This window comes from Cervus elaphus, chromosome 17, assembly GCF_910594005.1.
Source record: "Cervus elaphus chromosome 17, mCerEla1.1, whole genome shotgun sequence".
Classification (NCBI taxonomy): domain Eukaryota; kingdom Metazoa; phylum Chordata; class Mammalia; order Artiodactyla; family Cervidae; genus Cervus; species Cervus elaphus.
Window position 1 is genome coordinate 40624561 of NC_057831.1, and position 24431 is coordinate 40648991.

General features: G+C 37.5%; 1 protein-coding gene across 5 annotated transcripts; it reads left to right on the plus strand.

The window, feature by feature from the left end:
- The first annotated feature begins 2734 nt into the window (after nt 1-2734).
- On the plus strand, nt 2735-23459 carry PACRGL (parkin coregulated like). Of its 5 annotated transcripts, none has more exons than XM_043871372.1 (10): nt 2735-2863; nt 7472-7539; nt 7656-7810; nt 9097-9164; nt 11689-11779; nt 14777-14911; nt 15049-15096; nt 15381-15488; nt 19522-19602; nt 22692-23459. In XM_043871372.1, exons 2-10 carry the CDS (start codon nt 7488-7490, stop codon nt 22746-22748), a joined length of 795 nt encoding a protein of 264 aa, XP_043727307.1. In that variant the 5' UTR covers nt 2735-2863; nt 7472-7487; the 3' UTR covers nt 22749-23459. The 5 variants fall into 5 exon arrangements, with proteins under 5 accessions (XP_043727307.1, XP_043727306.1, XP_043727310.1 ...); XM_043871371.1 differs by having other exon boundaries at nt 2741-2885; XM_043871374.1 differs by having other exon boundaries at nt 2766-2833.
- The last annotated feature ends 972 nt before the right edge of the window (nt 23460-24431 follow it).

Genomic DNA, 24431 nt, shown 5'->3' on the forward strand with positions numbered 1-24431 from the left:
AATTAATTACCTAGGATTTAATCAACTGATTTAATTGTGGTTGATTTTCTATTTTCTAATACTATATCTAATAGATATAAGAAACCCATTCATTTCCTGTCTATTTCTAGCCTTCAATTTAATAGTCTATATTTGAACTAAGTGGAATGAAAAACTCTATAACTGGTATATCATTCTGACTGGCATCTCAAAACAGAAAAAATCCTATAGAAGATCACCAAATAGATTATCAACTAATATAATAAAAATGTTTCTGCAAAAATAATATTTTCTGCTACCCCATGCCACTTCATCCCAACTGCAGCTGCAGTATTTTATGCTAATTCCCTCAGGAAGGGGCATGTCATGATAAAAGAAACTGATGAGAGTCAAATTTTTTGCTTTGAAATTTCAAAAATCAAGTTCAATGGATCAGTCATTATTTGGAAGATTTGGAAGAATAAACCATAACTCAAAGTCAAGGTCCAGATCTGAGTGCAAAGAGACAGTGTCTTTTGATTCGTATTTCGCTTGTGACTGTTTCTTAATTACATGTTTTTGGTCACCAACATTTTAAAGAAAATATCAAAAGTATCATTGGCTTGATGTAATTACTTTAAAGAAACTCTGTTCCTTTTTGTACAGATTACAGACCATCTGATCATCTCCAATCATACTTGCCCAGGGCAATGTCACAGAACTAATAAGAATCTGGCTATCTCTGATCCCAGCAGGGTGCAAAATCAGAAAAAATGGACACATGGTGTGTCTAGGCAAAACTCAAAGGCAGTTTCACTAGATTTCCATGACCTCCACAGCGTGGAACCCAACAGGTGGATTCCTCTCACTTCAGTTGGAAAGAATAGAGTATCTCCTGGGTTCTCAGGAGAAGAAAAGAATTAGCTGTAAATGAGAACCCCGAAGGAGAGATATGCACATGCCATCCACAAGGATGGCGACTGGACTGAGGACCAGAAAGGTGAAAGTGCATCTCAGCAGAAGGCAGCACCGGCAGATGACAATGGAGGGCTAGTTGCCCCACCCCTCCTAGCATCACTGCCTTTCCACAGTGATGGAATAAGTTCCTCCTTTAATCCAAGAAGATTAACTTTCTTCTACTGACAGAAAGAAAACCTGCAAAAGAAATTAAATTCAACTTTGAATTGAAAAGGGAGTAACATGAACTTATTCTAAAATCAGAAATTAAAAAAAAAATCAGAAATTCATAATTAATTAACTTTCCCTTTATATTTTGCATTGATTTTCCAACATCTAATGGTATGTTCTACATACAGTGTGTACTTGGTAGGTATCCATTTACTTTTGTACTATATTTGTATAACTTTCTTACACTCCAGGCAAAGAGGCTAAAATATCATGAGCTAGGTGCTGCCAAGGCTGCAACTGAAGATGCTAGGAGTGAAGAAAGGGGCAGGTGATACAGTAAATCTTCAAGAAGTTAGAGAAGAGAGATGATAAGGTGAAAATAGCTAAGGAATAGGATTTTCTTTTCTTTTTTTCTTAAAAAATTACTTAAATATGCATTGGGCTAGATATTGTGGATAGGAAAGTGGTGGAAATAATTTCAGGCTGGTGGAGACCATAGGAAAATACAATATAATGAATTTTAAAAGTTAAGATAGACTTGTATGCAAGTTTTGCAGAACATTAGAGAAATTAGATATGCATAGAATTCATTCGTTCAGTGCATTTATTTAAAGAGTATTTCCTGAGGCACCATTGTAATGCCCTAGAAATGGAGAAACAATGAAAAAAGGCACATGCTTGTCCTGAAGAAGTCTAGTGAAAATGCTTCTGGGGCAGCAATTAAGCTAGCATGGCATATCAAGGGTCGGGAAAGATTACACTTCCTGCAGTGTTCAAACAATGTCAACTGTATAGTCAGATATTACCTGAGCAAAAAGTTAAGGCCATGGGTTGACAAAAAAAAAGAGGACGCTAGAAAGGTACACAACAGACAGGGCTGAAAGGGTTTGAGTTTTTTACTATGACACCAAATGCTTTTGTTGCAGTTGCCAGGGGACACGCATTTTCCTACAGTATTCATTTTTTGTAAATAATCTGGGGGTACACAAACACATTTATTTTAAAATTAAAGTATGTATCATGTGCTAAGTCGCTTCAGTCGCGTCCAACTCTTTGCGACCCTATGGAGGCCACCAGGCTCCTCTATCCCTGAGATTCTTCAGGCAAGAATACTGGAGTGGGTTGCCATTTCCCACTCCAGGGGATCTTCGGGACGCAGGGATTGAACCCGCATCTCCTACGACCCCTGCACTACAGTTGACTGCAACAGCATATGAATTAGTAAAATATGACAGGAAAGGAAATTTCACAGCTGGACTGGCAGATGGCTCTGGCCTTAGCCGTGCAACACCCTGGGGCGAGAGTTCAAGGTCCTCGGCTATTAGAGGATTTAGGGCAATAATACACGGAGGCCGTCGAGCTAAGTGCGCAGGAGAAACGTAGGAGTTAAATACACAGACTAGCGTAAGGCTGCGGCGCAGGAAGTACAAGGAACCTGGATTCTGCTTTGCTCCTTGACTCTATCATTCCGGAAATACTCTGCTCCTGGTACCCCTTTGTCACCGGAGACTGAGCGCCAAGTTCGCGAGCTGCCCTTTCAATACTGTGCGCCTCGTTGCCAGGGCAACCATTTCTGCCCGGCACAACTCTGCGACCTCCACGCTATTGGCTTGAGGACGCAGGGTGCGTCCGACGTCACTGCGCGGCGCCGCAAGATCCGGGAACCCTGCGAAACCTGATTTTTCCTGGTCCCCGGCGACCGGCGACGGGACCGGCGGCTGGTGGCCCAGCGGGTGCTGGTTGGCTGGTGTGCAGATCGCGGTGGGAGAGAGGAGTGGTAGGAACGGGTCCCTAGAGCGGTGAGCGGGATCCGCTGTGCCGTCCTCCTTCTCTCGGCGGAGGCGGCTTCCTGTCTGATCAGTTGCTATGGCCACGGGACCACGTTGCTAAGGAGCCTGGAGATGCTAAGCGCCATGAGCGCGCCCTTCCTGGTCTGGCTTTGGTTGAGAGTTTCCTTATTTGAAACTGACACCTTTACCCACTTTTATCTGACCTTCTTTAAAAAAAACAAAAACAAAGCAAAACACAACTCTTGTTTTTCTCCATTTTTTCCTCTCCATGTCCTCATTTTCTAACTTTGACAGCATCCTGGCCCTGGACTGGTCTTAGGTATTGGGAAATGTGTGGTGTTGGAGGCGAAGAGGCTAGGGAAATGGAAAGCAAATATGAAGACCCTTAATACTGGCTCTTTGGATTTTCTTTACGCTGAAAAGGATTGGGATAGGTGAATACTGTGGCTGTTCTTTGAAATTTGAAGGAGCTTTAGAGATGGAGCTCACCTTCTTTTGTGGGGCTCCTGTTACACTTTTGGAACCTTCCAAACACCAGATTAGAGAGTAGGGGAAAAAAGTGACCTCTGTCTCTGAGAATTTAGCAGGTAGTTTAGTGCAGTGGTCTCAGAGGCAAGTGTGGGAAGAATAGGTATGTGGAAAAAGAAATAAGATATATGAGCTGTCCAAAACAGTGAAAGAAAAGTATTCTTTCCTAGCACAGACCCGGATGCCTGTAACCCCTTGTAGATGACCCGCAGCATCTAACGAAACCTAAGGTGAAAAATGAGGAGTCCACAGTAGGGCTTGCTTAGTTTGTTTGCTCTCTTAATATTGTGACATAGTTTAGGTGCTGGGGTTAAGTGGATTAATAGATTCTAGTGTATATTTAGAATCTTTATATTGTTTTGTAAAAGATTGAAGGGTATCCTTTGTAATATTTATAACACAAAAAAGTTACTTTTTCACTTCTTCCGACCATTAACCCTTTACACTACCCTCACCTGTTATTTAATGAAAAAGCTATTGTAAGATGAATTAAGCTTTTTTTTCCTTTTACAAACAACTCATGCTCTGGGTTTGTTGTCGGTGGTATGCTCTCAGATGGATATTATTTTTAAAAATTGAGTACACTTCATTTGTCTGTAAGGTAAAGGGTGATATTTTAACAGTAACTGAAAATCTGTTTTGGAAAGAAGCTCTAACATAGGTGTTTTGGAAGTGGACAGGGTAATGTTTGCATCATTGTGTGTGTGTGTGTTTTGGTATTGTTGCTGAAAACTGCATAATTGTATCACACATAAAAACTGTCCTGTATACTTAAAACCTTTGGAAGCTCAATATTCTAACATGTTTTTCAAATGAAGAGTTTCAATAGCCTTTTGAACTTATTCAAAATCTAATGTAGCATTTTCCAGTTAGTACCTTATAGAAACAGCTGTTTGACATAAAAGAACATAGAAATTGTGTCAGTCCAACTTGTTGAATAATCACTGAAGGGCAATATTAGGTTGTACTTTAAATAGGTCATAATTAAAGTCTGTGTTAGCTTAGGACAGCTGTTTCATATATTTTCATATTCTTCATATTTTTCATATTCTTCATATTTTCATATATTTTTCATATTTCATATTTTTCATATATTTTCATATATTTCATACTCTTCATATAGTTCATATATTTTCATATATTTCATATTTTCCATATATTTTCACATTCTTCATATATTTCATGTATTTTCATATATTTCATATATTTTCATTTTTTCATATATTTCATATATTTTCATATATTTCATATTATTCATATATTTCATAGTTTTCATATATTTCATATATTTTCATATTTTTCACATTATTCATATAGTTCATATTCTTCATATATTTTCATATATTTCATATTGTTCATATATATTTTTTGTATATTTCATATATGTTCATATATTTCATATATTCATATTTTCCATATATTTTCATATATTTCATATATTTTCATATTTTTCACATATTTCATATATTTTCCATATATTTCATGTTTTCATATTATTCATATATTTCATATTTTTCATATATTTTCATATATTTCATATTCATATATTTCATAGTTTTCATATATTTCATATTATTCATATATTTCATATTCTTCATATATTTCATATATTTTCATACATTTCTTACATTTCATATATTTCATATTTTTCATATACTTCATATTTTTCATATATTTTCATATTTTTCATATATTTTCATATTCTTCATATATTTCATATATTTTTATATTTTCATATATTTCATATATTTTCATATATTTCATATTTTTTCATATTTTCCATATATTTCATATTCTTCATATTTTTCATATATTTTCATATATTTCATATATTTTCATACATTTCATATATTTCATATTTTTCATATATTTCATATATTTTATATATTTTTATATTTTTAATATATTTCATATTTTCATATTTTCCATATATTTCATATATTTTCATATTCATATATTTCATATATTTTCATACATTTCATACATTTCATATTTTTCATATACTTCATATATTTTCATATTTTCATATATTTCATATTTTCATATATTTCATATTTTCATATATTTCATATTTTCCATATATTTCATATTTTCATATATTTTCATATTCTTCATATATTTCATATATTTTCATATATTTCATATATTTTCATACATTTCATATTTTTCATATATTTCATATATTTTCATATATTTCATATTTTTAATATATTTCATATTTTTCATATATTTCATACATTTCATATATTTTTCATATATTTCATATATTTTCATATATTTCATATATTTTCATATTTTTCATATGAAAGAACATAGAAATTGTGTCAGTCCAACTTGTTGAATAATCACTGAAGGGCAGTATTAGGTTGCACTTTAAATAGGTCATAATTAAAGTCTGTGTTAGCTTAGGATAGGATCTAACAAGTTTAATGAGCTAATAATTACTGTATTTTTAGAAAATGCCTTGGGGATGAATGTGAAGTGTGATATTGGGAAGTAACTCATCTGCTGGTAGTAGGCTGAGAAAATTAGGTCAGCATATCAAATTAAGAAAATCAAAATTTAAAATTACTCTGTTACAGAAATGATCTTACATTTAGTTTATCTTTGCAGGGTAGTTTGATCTGGTCACATTGTATTTAAAATATTTGGAGGCTGAATGTTATTACATGGAAATTTGCCCTCGTGAAGATTTCTAATTTGTCAAGTAAATTAAAATAATCTCATGTTATTACTCATTTAAGAAGGCATCAATGTTTTAAGTTGAAGAAGAGAGAACTAAAGAGTTCTGATTTGTGTCCCCAAATATTTGAAAAGCTGTCATTTACAAGTAGAAGACTACATCTACGTGGCCTTAAGAGAAGATCTTATAGATGTTATAGAAAAATGACTATATTAAAGACTTAAAGTGGGAAGTACTCTAATGAAAGAATATTTGGAGTGTCATGTAAATGGGGGAATGGAGTAATCAAGGAGAAATAAGGGAGCAAGGCAGAAATCCAAGTGCTGTGGAATCGTGCATTTGAGAAAGTGATGGTCAGCAAAGCCTGCTTGGAACTTGGGATTGGAGCTAGACCTAGAAATATCAGCGGGCAGTTGAGTGTATAAGTCTGGGTGTGTGGTGGCAGATTCTTTGAAATAATTTGATTCGGCAGGAAAACAAGGGCTATGAATTAGAGACCTCCTGTTAGCAAAGAGGGAATTATGGGAGAGGGAGAAGTGAACTATCATTCACTGGATAAGCTTGACATGTTATCTTCTTTAACCTTCAGTAATAGCTTTGATAGGATTAGTATCTCCCCCATGTTCAGAGCCCAAGAAATCAAGGCTTAGGAAGATTAAACAATCTGCTTAAGTTCATAAACCTGTAATTAGTAAAGAGGAGAGGCAGTCCCAAATCTGAGCCCAGAGCTCCTTCTACTTCATCATGTCACATTGATCTTATCTGTAGGGTTGAGTATAGGAAATGGAAGAAAAGGAGACAATAGATATCCTGAATTTTTCAGCCTGAGAGATCAGAAAACTGGTGGTACTTTGAACTGACAGGCGGTTCATAACTTCAGTGTGAAAACTGCAGTTTGGGTGATGTTAGTAGGAGAGCTCCTTACGTCACTGGAAATGTAGGACTTGATATGCAGATGTGAACACTGGGAACTCTGGAAATACAGAAGCCAGAGAAAGTGCAGACAGTAGGGGACGTGCCAACCACTTTCCCCAAAAATCTAGTCTGTATTTTCTGTATATGGCCAGAGGATTACATTTGAGTTTCTAAAAGTGTATTTGGACTATTTGAATGGAAAAATGCATATTTTTATACATTTTGCTTACAGATATTTAAAAAAAAAATTCATTGGAGTGACAGATGGTTTTTAATTTGCTGTTATTGGTATTATTAAAGTTGATTATTTTCATATTTTCTTACTGGCTTTTTAGGCATTTTGCTCTATATCATACCTTTTCTGTGGGACTTTTACTGTATTTCCTACTCTGTTCAGTTTGGTCTTTACATTGTTAATGAATCCTCCTCCCCAGAAACAGTGTTGAAATCAAGTTTCATGTAACTGCAGGAATAAAGGAGAAGCAATGCAGAAATCAGAGTGCCATAGGGGTGTCCAGATGAGAAACAGACTGACAGGTACAGAGTGTTGCTTTTTAAATGCAGAGGTAGATTTTGTTAATGACACATGCTTTGTACAGGTGAATGCAGGCTGAGCTTTCACTTCTTTTTTGTTGATGTTCTGTTTTTTTCAGATAACTGTGATCAAAGGACATCATCAAGTGCACAAGTAAAACATGGGACTCCAGTTCAACAAAGCAAATCTTCATCATCAACCAGCTCTCCAGAATCTGCAAGAAAACTTCATCCTCGACCAAGCGATAAACTTAACCCTAAAACAATTAACCCGGTAGGTACAAAAGAGATTCCTGACTTAGCAGGTTTTCCAAAGTATTAGACTTTTATATACTATTGAGCCATTCAACAGGTATCCTGTTTCTTTTGTTAGTTTTAAGCTAGTTGTGAAGGAAGGCATATGGTAATCATGATGAAGAATGGAGGTAATGATATGAGTGTGGGAATGAGAAGGTATAAGCTAGTAATCAGTCAGCTTCGGTATGTCATATCACATTCATGGATGAGTACTGTAGAGTATAAAATAAATTGCATATCAACTTTTTTTTTTTTTTTAATTTACTGTGATTATTGTACTTCCCAATATCAATGAATAACCTTGTAAAATGTAACCTTGTGAGGATGAATTACAAGCTTTCATAGTTGCATAAAGATCTCTGTCCGTTTCTTTATGACCTGAAAATTAGCTCCACCAGAATTCCTAACTACAGCACTAGCTTTCTTTTGCTTTCTCAAAGCAGATTAATCACATTTAACAAACATAAGGTTTATATACATAAAAGTACGTAATTGTAAGTTTCTAGGTCAGTTTATCCACGCAGTGAACACACTTGTGCTCCAACACCAGACACGTGTCTGGTCCAGCCTTACATAGATGATGATGGTTTCAACCTTTAAAGGGGACTATGAGAGTGGCTGAGACACAGACTTAGATGGCAGGTAGAATACAGCAGATACTTAAGCAAGGATACAATGAACTATCCAAAGGCAAGAGGAGATTGACTTTATAAAAGAAAAATGGAAAATAGTTTAAGCTTCTGTGTTCCTTTGCTTCTTTCTGTCATTTGCAGCATCAAGAAATTTTAGGTTCTTTGACCTTCCAGACTGTATATATTTGAATGGAGGACAAGTAGGACATATGTGATATGCAGGAGGTTAAAAATGCATCTACTTTCCCCGTACACCTTTTCTCCATTTAGCCTTCACTTTGAAAGGTCACAGTGGAGGAGGGGCGGAAAGATAAATTATCTTTATTGTATTTATAATATTTAGATTTAAAAGTATTTATCTATAGTATGTTTATTTTATATGTGGTTTCAGCTACCTCCAAGCCTTTGAAACAAGGGTTAAAGGAAATATACAAATTGTGGAGAGGATTGATCATTTTTCTCAGCCATTTTTCTGAGTAGAATGATGCACTTGATACAAGCTTGGTGGGCTTCAAAGTCAGGGTGTCTCTTTGCCTCTGACCTCAGCAGGATTGAAATTGATTAGGTATCACTAAGTGGAGATGATAGTAATAATTATTGTATTCTTGTCATTTTTTTTTTTTAATTTTAGTTTGGTGAACAGCCACGAGCCCCTTCTGCCTTTGCAGCTATTTACTCTAAGGGAGGTATTCCTTGCAGGTAAGATCAATACAAGTTATAACTGACCATATTATTCAAAATAATTGAGTAAAATCAATACAGTTTCCAATTTAAATGTATTGAAAGTTTTATTTACTAGGGAGGTTGAAATACAGGTGAATTACTTATTCATACTTTGTCTTTTGGATTGATATAGATCCTAGGACACTGTTGAAAAAAATAATTTTAATTCCAAAAGAGAATTACTGATAAATCTATAGTAAACCACCAGATAATTGAAGAAATTGACTGAAACAGTTTCTAAAACAGTTTAAGCATTCATAGGCTTGGGAAAATTTCAGATAAATAATCCTTTTTTGTCTGAACTGGAAGTTGACAATTAAATGAAATTGTTTTGTTATTTTTTAACTATATTTCAGAAATCAGATATTTCAAATTTTATTTGAACTTATATTTCTTAATGAGTAGTACAGCTGTTTTTGTTTTCTTTTGATGTAATTTTTGTAGCCTTTTTGGGTGGACATCAAGCTATTTTAAAAAAAGTAATGCAGGTTACTAATAGAGGGATATCCTTTTAAGAGTTCACTACTGAGAAACATTAATTTCTTCTAAGTATATCCAGTTTTAACCTGTTGTAGATGATAGGTCATTTTATTTTCATTGTGGAAAGAATAATCATAGCATTCTTTTTGGTATTTGAAATTTAAAGAAATGTAGTTTTTAATGATATTTTCAGATTTGGAAGGCCAGGAATGAAAAGTCAGCTCAGGAGGCATTTTTTAATTTATTATTGTTACTATTTTGTATTTACATTCTGAACTGCAACTATTTTAAAGGTCTTATACCTTCTTCCCACTCTCAGAATTTGTTGTTGCTAAAAATGTAAAAACAGTGCTGCCAAGGCTTCTTGGGATTATGAAAATAACACTTTAGTATTCTTTAGAAGATGCCAAGTTGAGAACATTACAAAAGGAGTGTGAAATAACAGTTGAGTGTAATGAATAAATTCTGTGTCACGAGTGTGGTGATGTTTCCATGGATGTATTCATAAATCAAAACTTACCAAATTTTACACTGTATGAACAGTGTCCATTTTTATTTCAAGTTCTGCCTCAATAAAGGCTGTTAGAATATTAAAAAAAAAAAAAAAAAAAAGCATCAACAGCAGAGACTTTAATTCAAGGGGCTACCACTTTTTCACCCTGCATGGGCCATTGCATATTCCTGGCCTCAGTTTTCCTCTCTTTAACAGGGATAAAACCTGGCTTTCCTTTAGATTATTTCTGTTTAGGTTAAATGATATATGGGCTTCCCACATGTTGTTAGTTGTAAAGAACTCACTTGCTAGTGCAGATGTAAGAGACGCCAGTTCAATCTCTGGGCTGGGCCCCTGGAGGTGGGCATGGCAACCTACTCCAGTATTCTTTTTTTTTTTTTTAATTAATTATTTTAATTGGAGGCTAATTACTTTACCGTACTGTGGTAGTTTTTGGCATACACTGACATGAATCAGCCACGGGTGCGCATGTGTCCCCCCGTCCTGAAGCCCCCTCCCCCCTCCCTCCCCACCCCATCCCTCTGGGTCGTCCCAGTGCACCGGCTTTTCACTGGTCATCTATTTCACGTATGGTAATATACATGTTTCAGTGCTGTTCTCTCAAATCATCCCACCCTCGCCTTCTCCCACAGAGTCCAAAAGTCTATTCTTTACATCTGTCTCTTTTGCTGTCTTGTATATAGTGTCATTATTATCGTCTTTCTAAATTCCATATATATATATATGTTAATATACTGTATTGCTGTTTTTCTTTCTGATTTACTTCACTTTGTATAATAGGCTCCAGTTTCATCCACCTCATTAGAACTGACTCAAATGCATTCTTTTTTAATAGCTGAGTAATACTCCATTGTGTATATGTACCACAACTTTCTTATCCATTCGTCTGCCAATGGGCATCTAGGTTGCTTCCGTGTCCTAGCTGTTGTAAACAGTGCTGCAGTGAGCATTGCAGCCCAGTATTTTTGCCTGGAGGATCCCGTGGATGGAGGAACCTGGCGGGCTACAGCTCCTAGGGTCACAGAGTTGGAAACAACTGAAGTGACTTAGCATGCACAAATGATACATGCCTGAAAATTAATATTGCTTATGAAAAAAATATTATTTCTAATTATCACAGTTGTTTGCTTATTTTGTGATAGGTTTGCTATTGGTTTGTCTATGGGTGACCTATTTTGTTATAGTTATGACTGAACCATGTGAAGTGTAACATTTGCATTAAGACGCAAATAGCACTCCAAAACTGTAGGCTTAACAAATGTGGAGATGTGTAGTTTTGTCATCAAACAATTTTGTTAAAAGGGTAGGAATTTGTAGGATTGTAAATATGCAATTATTGCTCTATAAGGTACCTTTGTAATATCTTTTAAAGTCATGAAGTTCCTATGTGTTATAAAATAATTCTAGTATGGTTATGTTGAAGAAAGAATGTGTATATTGTGATTAATCACTGTTTAGTATATAAGTCTCTTGTTCTTGTCACATTCACTGACTTTTATATTTTAGGTTGGTCCATGGTTCAGTAAAACACAGGCTACAGTGGGAATGTCCTCCTGAAAAGCTTCCATTCGATCCTCTTCTTATTACTTTAGCTGAGGTAAATACTCTATCTTTCCTAAGTGTTTATTTTTTCTAATTGCATTAAATGTTATTTTGTAACTCATCAGTAAATCTCATTCTTTACTTTTGAAATAAAAGAACAGGTATTAAAACCCCACACTTCCTTAGGAACTAATTATGAATGGTTTTCTTAGAAACTGATGAATCAGCTTTATAAACATGAGATTAATATGCACAGGGATTTGTAGATAAGTAGATAAAATATTCGTACTTAATTTAAACTGCTTGGAATTATATTGAACTAGTCCAATCAGGAGGGTATTATCATTTAAACTCATACTAGAATCATTTAACAGTGACTGTTTGGTCTTTCCTTGTGGAACCTTTATTAAGTCACCTACATTAAGTCACCTTTAATATTATATGTTTCTTAGGGAACTGATATCAACTACCTAAATGTTCTTTTGGGTAATTTTCAGGGCTTTTGCCTTCTTGTACATTTTAAGTAAAATATCAGAGATGGGTTTTGTAGAGGATTTCAGAAAAACTTCTCACATATTCCTTTATATTAACATTTGTGTCAGGAACAAAGTTGGCAGAGTATTAGCCTGAAGTGAGTCAGAGATATCTTTTGTGAATGTTATTATTTATAAATGTATAGAATTGGAGACAGAAGTTGAGAAATGAATTAACCAGTTGTACTTAACCATAACTCGTCTTCTTTAAGACTTCAGGATCATTTTGTTCTTGTCGCTATTAAGAAGCAAGTCTCCTTACATTAGAGCCTTGATGGTATCAATCTGAATTGGCAGTGCCTCCAGGATAAGTCATACAGTAGTCAGGAATCCAAAAGATATGACACTGAAAAAATTCAGATTAATTTTTTCTTCACTCAAAGAAACATTTGCTTTTCCTGTAAAACTTGTGGGATAGGCCAGATGTCAGCAGATCTGAAAAAGTAGACAGTTGTGCTGATTGAGATATCTTAATTGTAGTGAATGCTTAGAATGTCTAATTCCTCCTTTAGTTTTTCTAGTTTATTTACTCTTTGAAACGGACATATCTGTTACTATTGGGGCTTCCCAGGTGGTGCTAGTGGTAAAGAACCCGACTGCAAATGCTAGAGATGTAAGAGATGCGGGTTCAATCCCTGGGTTGGGAAGATCCCTTGGAGAAGGAAATGGCATCCCACTCCAGTATTCTTGCCTGGGAAATCCCGTGGACAGAGGAGCCTGCAGTCCACAGTCCATAGTGTCACAGAGAGTCAGACATGACTGAAGTGGCTTAGCACACAGACATCAATTACTTCTGAAGACTACCAAGTTATCTTAGGTCTTAGCTTTTCTTAATTTGTACCTCAGCCTACAGAAGATATTTTCGTGTAAGAAGTAGTATATCTTTATGGATAGCCTATTTTGAAATTAAATTTTAATCAGTCTCTTTTAAACTTTGTGTTACAAACTAAAGATGCTCGTATTTCATTAGTTCTTTTTTGAGCTTTAAACTTTTTACATATGGTAGAACACAATTTTTTAGATGAATCAAAACTATAGTGATACCTTTGAAAACATACTCTAGCTAGTCATAAGACAGGGGCAGTGCTTTGACTTGAGGAATCCTTAAAGGAACTCTGAGTTTAGTTTAGATCTCATAGAGTCAATCTTTTAAATATCTGTTTTTGCAAACACCACTGATTTTATTTCTGTCCTGTGTAAACTTTTCTCTTTCCCCTCTCCTCATTTACTAATGGGAAAGCAGTGACAGAACCACTACTATTGAATCCATTTCACCTTGACCTAAGGTTCCTCATCTCTAAAAGGAACAGGATAGGGGTGCTCCTAAGACCATAGAACCTGTGTTCTGTGATGCCAGTGTGCTTGGCAGCATAGTTTTCAAAAGCATGACGGCATGTGGGAAAAGAAGTGTTTCATCACCATTTAGAAGCAGATAGTTTTGTTTTGGGGATTTTTTTTTTTTTTCTTGGCTACACCTCATGCAGGCATGCAGGATTAATTTCCTAATCAGGGATCAAACATTTGTCCCTTACAGTGGAAGCATGGAGTCCTAACCACTGGACTGCCAGGGAATTCCTCTGGAAGCAGATGGTTTGCCCACAAGGACAAATTGGTTGAAAATTAGTATTTTTAGGCATGACCCTGCAGCTGGTTATACTTAATTCCAGATAATAATTAGTCAAACTGAGGGAGTATTGCTATTACTTTCTTTGTTTTATCTTTTCAAAAAAGGTGCCTATTTTATCCTGACTCAAAATAATAACTAAAAAGAGTGCTGTCTAATTGTTCCTAATGCATTTAGGGTGAAAGGCTTTGGTGAGAAATGATTTACACAGGTTTTTTTTTTCCCCCATATTTTTGTTTGATTTTCTTATGTTAAAAATGGCATTTGAAATCTTACAATGCATTTTAAGCATAGTATAAGATTTGTCTTCTAAGTATCTTAGTATTTAAATGTGAAGGGGATATAATATTTTAGAGACTCATTAAACAAGTTGCAAAGTCATCTTTAAAGTAGGGGGTCCAACAATTTTGCATTTATCAAGTGGGATTTAGTAACATAGATTTTAGACTAATTTGTTGTGATTTCTGGCAGTGTTTGGGAGTATAAGCAACATGTTTTTAGTATCATAGTGAGTTTTTTCCTTCTCTTTCTTTTTATTTACCTTTCCTCTCTTTCATCCTCCTTCCTCTTGTTTTTCTCTCTTTTCTTTTTCATTTATTTTTCCTTGCTTCTCCTTTGCTTTTCCCTGTTTCTTTTATTTTTTCTTATTCTTACTCTTTTTCCTTTCCTTCTTGGTTAAAGATCCTTTTTGTCTCATGCATATCCCATGTTCCACAATTTCTTAGTTTAACTGACATTGTAATTATTGAAATTATATTTCACAAATAGGAAAATAATACTAAAACGTGATTTTCACTTACATGAGTAAGGATTACATTTTTTTCTATTATCATCACTAAAATGGGTAGTAAATCTGTTTTTGTTTGTTTGTTTGTTTGTATGTTTGTTTTGGCAGGGTCTGAGAGAGACTAAACATCCATACACCTTTGTGTCAAAGGAGGGTTTTAGAGAATTACTTTTGGTCACAGGCGCTCCTGAGAAAGCTATGCCTTTGCTTCCTAGACTGATTCCTGTGCTGAAGGCAGCTCTGGTATGTCCTTTATTCCTTTAGACTTTCTGCAATACATTTAGAATATTTTACATCTTTTTTTTCTTTCAAATATTATGCAAATTTTTTCTTTACCTGTGATTTCGATGTGTGTGCAGAATTCGGCCACTGTTTTTCAGGGCCAGATGATTCTTTACTGGAAGATACCTTTAGAAGATGTACTAAAGGTAAAGAGGGACATCTTGAGTAGTTAGAGAAAATAATGAAGCTGCAGTCCGTCTTTCTGTAGGCTACAATGTATTTTATTTAATGTTTCAGTCAACCCAAATTTAGTTTTGGCTTCTAGATGTCCTGTACTAAAGATTATTTTTTAAATCCTGGACTTGACTGGTCATTTTCTAATATTGAATGTTCACTTTTTCTCCACCTGCATTCCCTTTCTCCTTTTCCATCCTTCCTTTTCCCTTTTCCCTCCCTGCCTGTGCACCATGAACCACCCAACCCTCCCCAGGTCCACGTGGATGATGAAGTGTTTGAAAGAGGATTGAATGCTCTGGTACAGTTAAGTGTCGTCGTTGGTCCTTCTCTAAACGACCATCTGAAACATCTGCTTACCAGTGTAAGTGCTGGAAAGATTGGAGAGGGCTTGTGTATACGTATTGCTTTCTGATGTAATGGCTTCAAACTAGTGAATGATTCAAAACCTTGAAAAAAAAACCTCATCATTGTAACCAAAAAGTATAGACATCAGACTTAGTTGTTCTTAAACATTTTTACTAATGGGCAATATAGTCTCTTCAGTTTTTTTTTTTTTTTAATGGAAAGCATCTGCATGAGCAAATTTAGAGTTGTGATAAAAATATACAGAATTGAATGGACAAAAATCAATGAACAGTGTGTGAGGTCTTCGTGCCCATGTGGATTATCTATGAATTCTAAGCAGAGTTTATAAGTATTCTTGTGGAATTGGATGTTGCTAGAGCTATGCGGAGAAGGCAATGGCAACCCACTCCAGTACTCTTGCCTGGGAAATCCCATGGACGGAGGAGCCTGGTAGGCTGCAGTCCATGGGGTCGCTAAGGTTCGGACATGACTGAGCGACTTCGCTTTCTTTTCACTTTCATGCACTGGAGAAGGAAATGGCTACCTACTCCAGTGTTCTTGCCTGGAGAATCCCAGGGACAGGAGCCTGATGGGCTGCTGTCTGTGGGGTCGCACAGAGTCGGACACGACTGACATGACTTAGCAGCAGCAGCAGCAGAGCTATGTTATTCATCTTTTTTCTTTGTTTTACATTGTGATTTTTTTAGTGAGTCTCTAGGATTCAGGTTGAGACATTTTCCTGTTATGAGTAGTGTAACCCTGTCACAACCTAAATCGGGGCACTGCAGTTGAGGAGGTCCCCAGGACCACCCTTAGGTTTGCTAAAATGACTCATGGAACTTAGAGAGGCTGGTACTCGGTGTTGCAGTTTATCCCAGTGAAAGGGTACAGACTGAATCGTCCAGGGGAGGAGCTGCAGAGGGCAGGGCCAGGAGAGACTCGGTGTGGAGCTTCTGGCGGTCTCCCAGTGGAGCGGCGTGCCCGCGCTTGTGGTTTGCAGCGGTGGTGGGTGCCAGCATGCACGGAGCATTGAAGGGTGGGAGGCTCATTTGAGCCTGGGCGTCCAGGGTTCTCCTTAGACGCCTGTCACTCGACATCACTGTTTCCTGCCTGGTTGACCTTGGTCTCCAGCCTCTAGAAGGTGAGCTGGTACCTGGTGGCTGGGGGCCCTGACTGTAAATCACATTGTCAGCACTGACCATCTGGTGTGGCCCAAGGCCCCAGGTAAACAGTCACTCTTAGCTGGCAGGACCTTCCAAGAGTGTAGAGGTTTCCATCCAGGAGGGCAAGGACCGAACCGGTATATATATGCATCTCCCCTCTTTCTTGAGCCTCCCTCCTCTCCTCCCCTCCCACTGCTCCCGGTCATCACAGGGCTCCGGGCTGGGCTCCCTGGGTAATACAGCAGCTTCCCACTGTCTGTTTTACACATGACAGTGTATGTATGTCAGTGCTCCTCTCTCAGTTTGCCCCATCCTCACTTCCCCTGCTTGTCCACACGTCCGTTCTCTACTAGGTTCATCAGTGCCATTTTTCTCGATTCCATATATATGCATTAATATACAATATTTGTTTTTCTCTTCCTGACTTATTTGACAATGTATGGGAGGCTCATCCACCTCACTACTGCTGACTCAAGTTCATCCCTTCTGTGGCTGAGTAGTATTCCATTTATATATGTACCACACCTTCTTTGTCCATTCACCTGTTGATTGACATCTAGGTTGCTTCCTTGTCCTGGCTGTTGTAAATAGTGCAACTGTGAACGTTGGGGTACAGGTGTTTTTTAGAATTGTGGTTTTCTCAGGGTATGTGCCCAGTAGTGGGAATGCTGGGTCATATGGTAGATTTATTCCTGTTTTTTAAGGAATCTCTGTACTGTTCTCCATAATGACTGAATCAGTTTACATTCCCACCAACAGTGCAGGAGAGTTCCCTTTTCTCTACCTCCCCTCTAGCATTTATTGTTTGTAACTTTTTTTGATGATGGCCACAAAATCAGTCAGTTTTTGATTGCTTGGTTCAGACAATCAGCAGTTTAACATAAATCTGCTGCTCTCTGCCCTCCCATTTTGTGTCAGGTATTATTTGAGGCACAGGGAATATAATACTGAACAAACCCACGCGTGCCCCCTGCCCTTGTGGAGGCTGGTTTGGTTTTGGGGGAGAAATACGTAGCAAGGACATCTGCTGAGAGAACTGGCATGAGGTAAAGAGGAAGTGAAGTGTAAAGAAAAGGTCCCTTCCCCTAACTGGGAGTGGAGCTTCCTCACAGCCTCCCAGGCCTGCCCACCGTGGTGGAGGGAGGGGACCAGGTCAGTGGTTAAACTCTCTTCACTGTTTTTAAGGTACAATAGCGTTTACCTCAGCCACTCACATGCCTCCTCAGAGCTCTGCGTTTCCTAAGACAGGGACTGACTGAAAGGGCCTCTTCCCTTCCTGGGGTGGCAACACTTTGGGGAGACCTAACTACCACACTATTCACGCCCTCGCGGGATTCTGTAGAGTAGAAGGCCCTGGAAACAGGATATGTGGGGCCTCATCCCTGGTCTGTAAACTACACACGGTGAAGCCCACTGAGTTGCTAGATGCTCCTCCTCTCTCCTCTCCCCACCCACCCATTCAGCCGGAAAGGCTGCACTTTCACGTCTCATAGACTTCTACATTAGACATTTATTTGAAGAAAGGGCTCTTCTAGGGAAAAAATTTCAAAACCAGTTACTGAATGTACCTACAACTGATTTTCTTCATATGCGAAATAAGTCGTATCCTTTGTGAGCTTCAACTCTGAGAGACTGTTCACTGACCCTAGGACAGTGATCCTCAAACTTGAAGGAAGAAATAAATACATCACCTGGGAATCTTGCTAGAAATGCAGAACCTGGACCTTTGTCCTGAGAGTCTGACAATGTAATTTGTGGGGCCGAGAATCTGTACTTCGGTGGGTATATGCGATGAGATGGTGGTGGTTTGTGGGTCTGCCTGTGGTCATCTGCCCAAGGGTAACATGGTCTGAAGAAAACAAACCTAAGATCTGTAAGGGGCACTTTTCCTTGTTCATCTCCAGGACATTGATAAGCCCTTCCTGTCCCCCTTTTATAATTGCTTTTGTCGCATTTTTTATCTTTCTGGGAGTCTCTTCTGACCCTCCGTAACCTTCGATGACCTGGCTGAAAGAACCCGTCACTCAGGGCTCAGTGGTGGGAATTGTGCTGGTCACTTCCAGACCTGAGAAGATGAAGAACCAGAAACCAGCTCTAGGACAGGGGCTTGCTAAGTGTTTGGTGATGAGGAGTTCTTGCCTGGGCTCCATTTTTATCCCCAGAAAGTGGAGCCGTGAGCAAGTCCTGCTCTAGCTGGGAGTTCAGGTTTTGGGTGAGTGGTGCGGACGTCTGGTGGGAGAACACAGCGAGGCGTTGTGTTGAGGGCCTGAACTGCACTGTTTCTCTCTTTGCTCCTGTTATTCTGACTCCTGTTCTCTCTCTCATCTCAGTCAGAGCTCCCCGCCTGTCCAAGCAGGCACCTTCAGGACGTAGCTGGGGGCTTTAGGTGATCTTGTGGGTTTTAGGTGGATTCTTCTGCCTGTCACTGTTACTGAATTATTCATGCAAACGCTCTGTTTTTTGTTGTCTCTTCCATTTTTGACTGTAGGAAACACATGTGCTTTAGAGGCTTAGCTTTCCATCATAGTCCTCCAGATGGTCTTAACAAATGACAGAATGGGAAAGAGTGTAATTTCTTAGAAACCTTACTCTGAAAAACTTACAATATGGTAATACTGGGCAGATTCTGTAAGTTTGGTATTATATCAAATAATATAAATCCATCTTTGTAAACAAATACAGTGACATCTATTCTATGTAAGTTTTTGTGAGATATTTCCTAAAAGAAGCCTTGCAATCTAAAACAAAATCAGTGGTGTTTATATACTTACTATATAGTAAAGACTCAATGGTATTATTTCTAGTTAGCCTATTAGTGAATTTTTACTAATGTTTATGGTGAACAGTGTTACTTTTTCAAGTCATTTCATTCTCTTATTTTCAAAGCTTTCTAAGAGATTAAGGGACAAGAAATTCAAAGAACCAATCACCACTGCGTTACAGAAGCTGGAGCAGCATGGCGGAAGTGTAAGTGAGCATTATTCCCTATAAACTGTAGTTTCTAAAGATTTTAGTCATATTATAAAATTGATCAGATAACATGTTATCTCACTTCAGGCTCAAGTAACCATGTGGAGTTAATATTATTATTCTCTTTTTAGAGCTCAGAGTTTCTTTCTTGCCTAGGTCACACAGGTTTTTGTGTTTTTTTTAATTGAAGTGTAGTTGATTTACGATGTCATGTTTCCGCTGTACAGAGAAGTGATGCAGCTCTATATCCGTACACATATATATATATAAACTTTTTCAGGTGCTCTTCCCTTACAGCTTACTATGACCTGAGGTTCCCTATGCTATGTATTAACAGTAGGTCACACAGCTTTAAGCGCGGGGATTCAGACCCAGGTTGTATCACTGTAGGGCCTGTGCACTTTGACTGTGTTTGCCGTGTGGCCCTCCTTTGTAGAACAGCTCTCCAGGTTTTTTTTTATTTAAACTGTTTTGGATGTTTTTGCTTTTACCATTGGGAAGTTAAAAAAAAAAAAGGACCAAGAGAAAGAAAGAGTAGGTTTTTTTTCCCTTTTGTTATCTTTTCTGTCTGAACAGTTTGAAGTCTGTCCATAATCAAAGATTGAGATGAGGTTCCCAGATGGCTGGGTTGTTCTGTCTGGAAGGTACGTGTGCTCGCTTGAACCTGTGTACATGCACACAGAGGGGTGATTTAGCTGACTAGTCTGCTTGCAGGAAGGTACCGGGATGTGGGGGATTTCATTGCTGTCCATGTGCTGTCAAATAACTGGGTTGATTGAATTTTCATCACGTGAAAGATGTATTCAAATATTCTAGTCTTGGAAATATTGCCATAATGCAGTGATTCAGCCATGTTTTGGATGTTACATTTTATCAGAGTTGCATGGGATTAACATTGCAGAACTCAATTTCGCTCTAGGTACTTAATTATAAAGAAAATTTACATGATCGATAGAATTTTAATATGGCAGATATTTTAGTTTAAGCATTGCCTAAATTACTTAATTTGACCAATTTCAGTGACTTTTTAAATTGATTGTATTTTTTTTCATGATGAAGTTCTAGGGTAAAGTTTACAATGTGAAAGTCAGTCCCCGGGCTACTAGATAACGGGTTTCTTTGTTGTCTGAGGCAGAGGGTTAGCCTTCAGACACCTTGTTAACATGCACAGAATCGTACCCTAGTCAGTCCAGTATCCCTTCCCAGCACAGAAAGGAATTCTTCTTGCTTATAAATGTGCTTGCTGTTCTGAGAATTAGAATGAGAAATAACTTGCCGCTTCCTCTCTGAAGTGCAAATAAACAGATGCTGAATAATGATGGCAAGACTTTTCAATCTGAAACTCTGCAGATGGCTTTCACACATCCTGTGGCCTGGTGTGGGGCCTGGGCAACTAGAAAAGGGCAGCCCAGTGCCTTAGATCTCATGGGGGTGTGTGTGGAAGAGGGGACAGTTTGTGAGTAAACAGAGGTTAGAAATGGGCTTCCCAGATGGCTCAGCGGTAAAGAATCCACCTGCCAATGCAGGAGACATAGGAGATGCAGGCTTGATCCCTGGGTCAGAAAGATCCCCTGGAAGAGGAAATGGCAACCCACTTCAGTATTCTTGCCTGGAAAATTCGATGGACAGAGGAGCCTGGTAGGCTACAGTCCATGGGGTCAAAAAGAGTCAGACATGATTGAGCACACACACAGCCACAGGTTAGAAATAGCTCACTAGGATTTGGAGGGGGAATGCAGAGAATGTAGGTGACCAATTCAAGGATCCCGGTGACAGCTAGCCGAGATGTTCTCTTATTGACACTGAATCTTATTAGTTTTTAGTCATGCTAATACAGAATAAAAAGTTTTGAAGTTATAAAAACTATTAAGTGTTGGGTATTTCCTCAGACTTTTTTTGTTCTTTTTCTCTCCTTCTGTCTTACATAATATTTTAGTAATAATTAATGTAATTGTAATAGAAAGTTTTGATCACATATCAAAGACTTTCCCATGACAATTATTATTGTACTTGCCTTCAGTTCAGTTCAGTCGCTAAGTCATGTCCGACTCTTTGCGACCCCGTGAACCGCAGCACGCCAGGCCTCCCTGTCCATCACCGACTCCCGGAGTCCACCCAAACCCATGTCCATTGAGTCGGTGATGCCATCCAACCATCTCATCCTCTCTCGTCCCCTTCTCCTCCTGCCATCAGTCTTTCCCAGCATCAGGGTCTTTTCAAATGAGTCAGCTCTTCGCATCAGGTGGCCAAAGTATTGGAGTTAGGTACTTTATAATCCATCATGACATTAATGATGTTCTTCCTTTTCTAAAAACTTCAATGTTTATATTTTTTCTTTTAATATTGGAGATGGGTCTTTATGAGACAATCTTCTCAGTAAATAGTTTTTTATTTCTTAGGGCTTGTGTGTATTACCGTGATCAGAGGACTCAACTTCTGGGGAAATAGAAATATTACTTACAGACAGCCATGACGTCTTTTTCTTAGAACTAATCGGTTAAAAAAAAAAAAAGAACTAGTCGGTTTACTGTCTGCCTTAAAGTGAAACTGGTTCATTCTTAGCCTGATTCAGTTTTTTTTTTAAATGATATACATGTATGTCTTGGGAAAGTACATACAAATACATATCCTGATCTTTATCAAGCAAGTAAGAACTTACTGCATGATAGGTATTCTGTTGAGTACATTTTAGACATTAAATTCATTTAATCTTTGCTACAGCCGTCAGAGGTGGATTTTGTTGTTATCCCCCTTTAAAGAGCTAGAAACTGATGTGTAGAAAAGTAATGAGCCCCAGATTTGATAGGGAAGTGATTGGCAGGAGATGGATTAAAAAACTGGTAGTCTGGTTTCTAACTACTTTTCTAGTTAAATATTTTTAAACCACAGAAAGAGACAACCTATATTTTATTTAACTCAGGAAAAAGGTTCTATTTCTCTTTCCATCATTCTTCTCCCATCCTTATTTGGTTTGTTTGTTTGGAACTTTGAACACTATTTTAGGCATGCTCCTATAAACACAGTACCTATTAGGGGAACCCTGCATGATAACAAATGAGGCTAAAAATTTTTTTTTCTGTTGACAGGGAAGCCTTATCATCATCAAATCTAAAATTCCCACATATTGCTCCATATGCTGTTGAAGAAAGGAGCCTGAATGACAGGTGTTAAATGCTGACTATGGGTATCTGCAAAACCTGTTCAGTCACTTCAGTTTATTTTTTTGTAAATCACAGCCATCCTTCATTATTACTGGCCTTGGATGAGTATATACACAAGTCCACCGAATCATAGTACAAGTTATTCATCAAAAAGAAAGAATGGTTAATAATGGAAAACTATTAAAAATGTTCCATAATAGTACAATCTTGTGGGGTTAATTTTTTTCATATTTTTTTTGTGTGTGTGATTTGTGTGAACAGCAGTTACTGGTTTACAGTGGACAGGTTTGTATGTATTCTGGTGCCTTTTGTATATAACATTTATACAGTCAGTTTGTACCTGTGTACTTACTTTTAGACATTCTGCCATTTCCTGGGTTTTATATTTATCAAGTCTATGGGAGTTTAAAATAGTGGACAAACATTTGTGAATTCACTGTTAATTATATTGTTTGTAAGTATGTATTTTATCATGTAGAATGTTTGGAAAAAATTTCTTTCCAGAGTATTCTACTTTAAGAAAAAGATTATTAATGTGTAAATTCTCTTTTAAGTATGGTTGTTTATTACAACTCATTAAAACTACCTAAATTTAGGTGTTAATTGTATTTAAGTAAATATATGTTTATTTCATAGTTTGAAAATACTGGTATTCAGTACATGAAGATATTCAGAAATTAAAATATTAAAACTCTTACGTGTATTCAGTTATTTTGTTGTGCTTGCTTATGTCTAACAATTAGCTTAGTTGAAAAAGCTATTAAAGAATTACTTATAAGTGTAGTTCTGAGTGTTGATGTGATAGCATCTGATTCTAGATCTTTCTACAGAGAAAGGAATGGAGGGAGAGAAACAGGAAACAAGGAGACCCTCCATCTTCTGGGCAGGAGGAGAGCCTTAGGACCCTGAGTCCAAGGGTGTCCAAGGACACCAAGTCCAAGGCTGACTGAGCCTTCTGAAGAGATGGAGATTAGAGCAGCAGCTCCATCCTAGAAGGAGCTTCTCTGGAGGCTCAGACAGTAAAGAATCTGCCTGCAATGTAGGAGACCCAGATTCGATCCCTGGGTCGGGAAGATCCCCTGGAGAAGGGAATGACTACTCACTCCAGTATTCTTGCCTGGAGAGTCCCATGGACAGAGGAGCCTGGCAGGCAACAGTCTTGGGATCACAGAGTTTGACACGATTGAGCATGTTCACAGTTTCACATTCTATCCCAGAAGGATGTTCACCCTTTCTTTATTCCATCCCTCAGATGTGATCTCTTTGTGTAAATAATTCTCATTTCAGGTGCAATCTCTCAGATGTAATTTGGGGAACACATGTACACCCATGGTGGATTCATGCCAATGTATGGCAAAAGCACTACAATATTGTAAAATAATTAGCTTCCAATTAAAATAAATAAATTTATATTAAGAAATAAATAAAATGCAAAAAATAAAAAATAAAAAAATAAAAGCTAAGTAACTTCTAAAGAGTTGTAACTGCAGAAATGTTCCTTCTCCCATAGATCTCCTGTCCTTCCTAGTCCCCTGCCTCACCCGTTCTTCCCTCAAGTCTCTACCCTCATCACACCCTCAGGTCCCATCAGTTCACATGCCTGCCTGCCCACTGGCCTTGCTCTGACTCTTCTTCCTTGCACTTTAGCACCACCCAGAGACCAAG

Bases quoted from the DNA above. Each gene is read 5' to 3' on its own strand.
- PACRGL (XM_043871372.1), top strand. From the start codon at position 7,488: ATGCAGAAATCAGAGTGCCATAGGGGTGTCCAGATGAGAAACAGACTG. The intron at 7,811-9,096 runs GTAGGTACAAAA...TTTTAATTTTAG, and splicing joins ACCCTAAAACAATTAACCCG to TTTGGTGAACAGCCACGAGC. The intron at 11,780-14,776 runs GTAAATACTCTA...TTGTTTTGGCAG, and splicing joins TTCTTATTACTTTAGCTGAG to GGTCTGAGAGAGACTAAACA.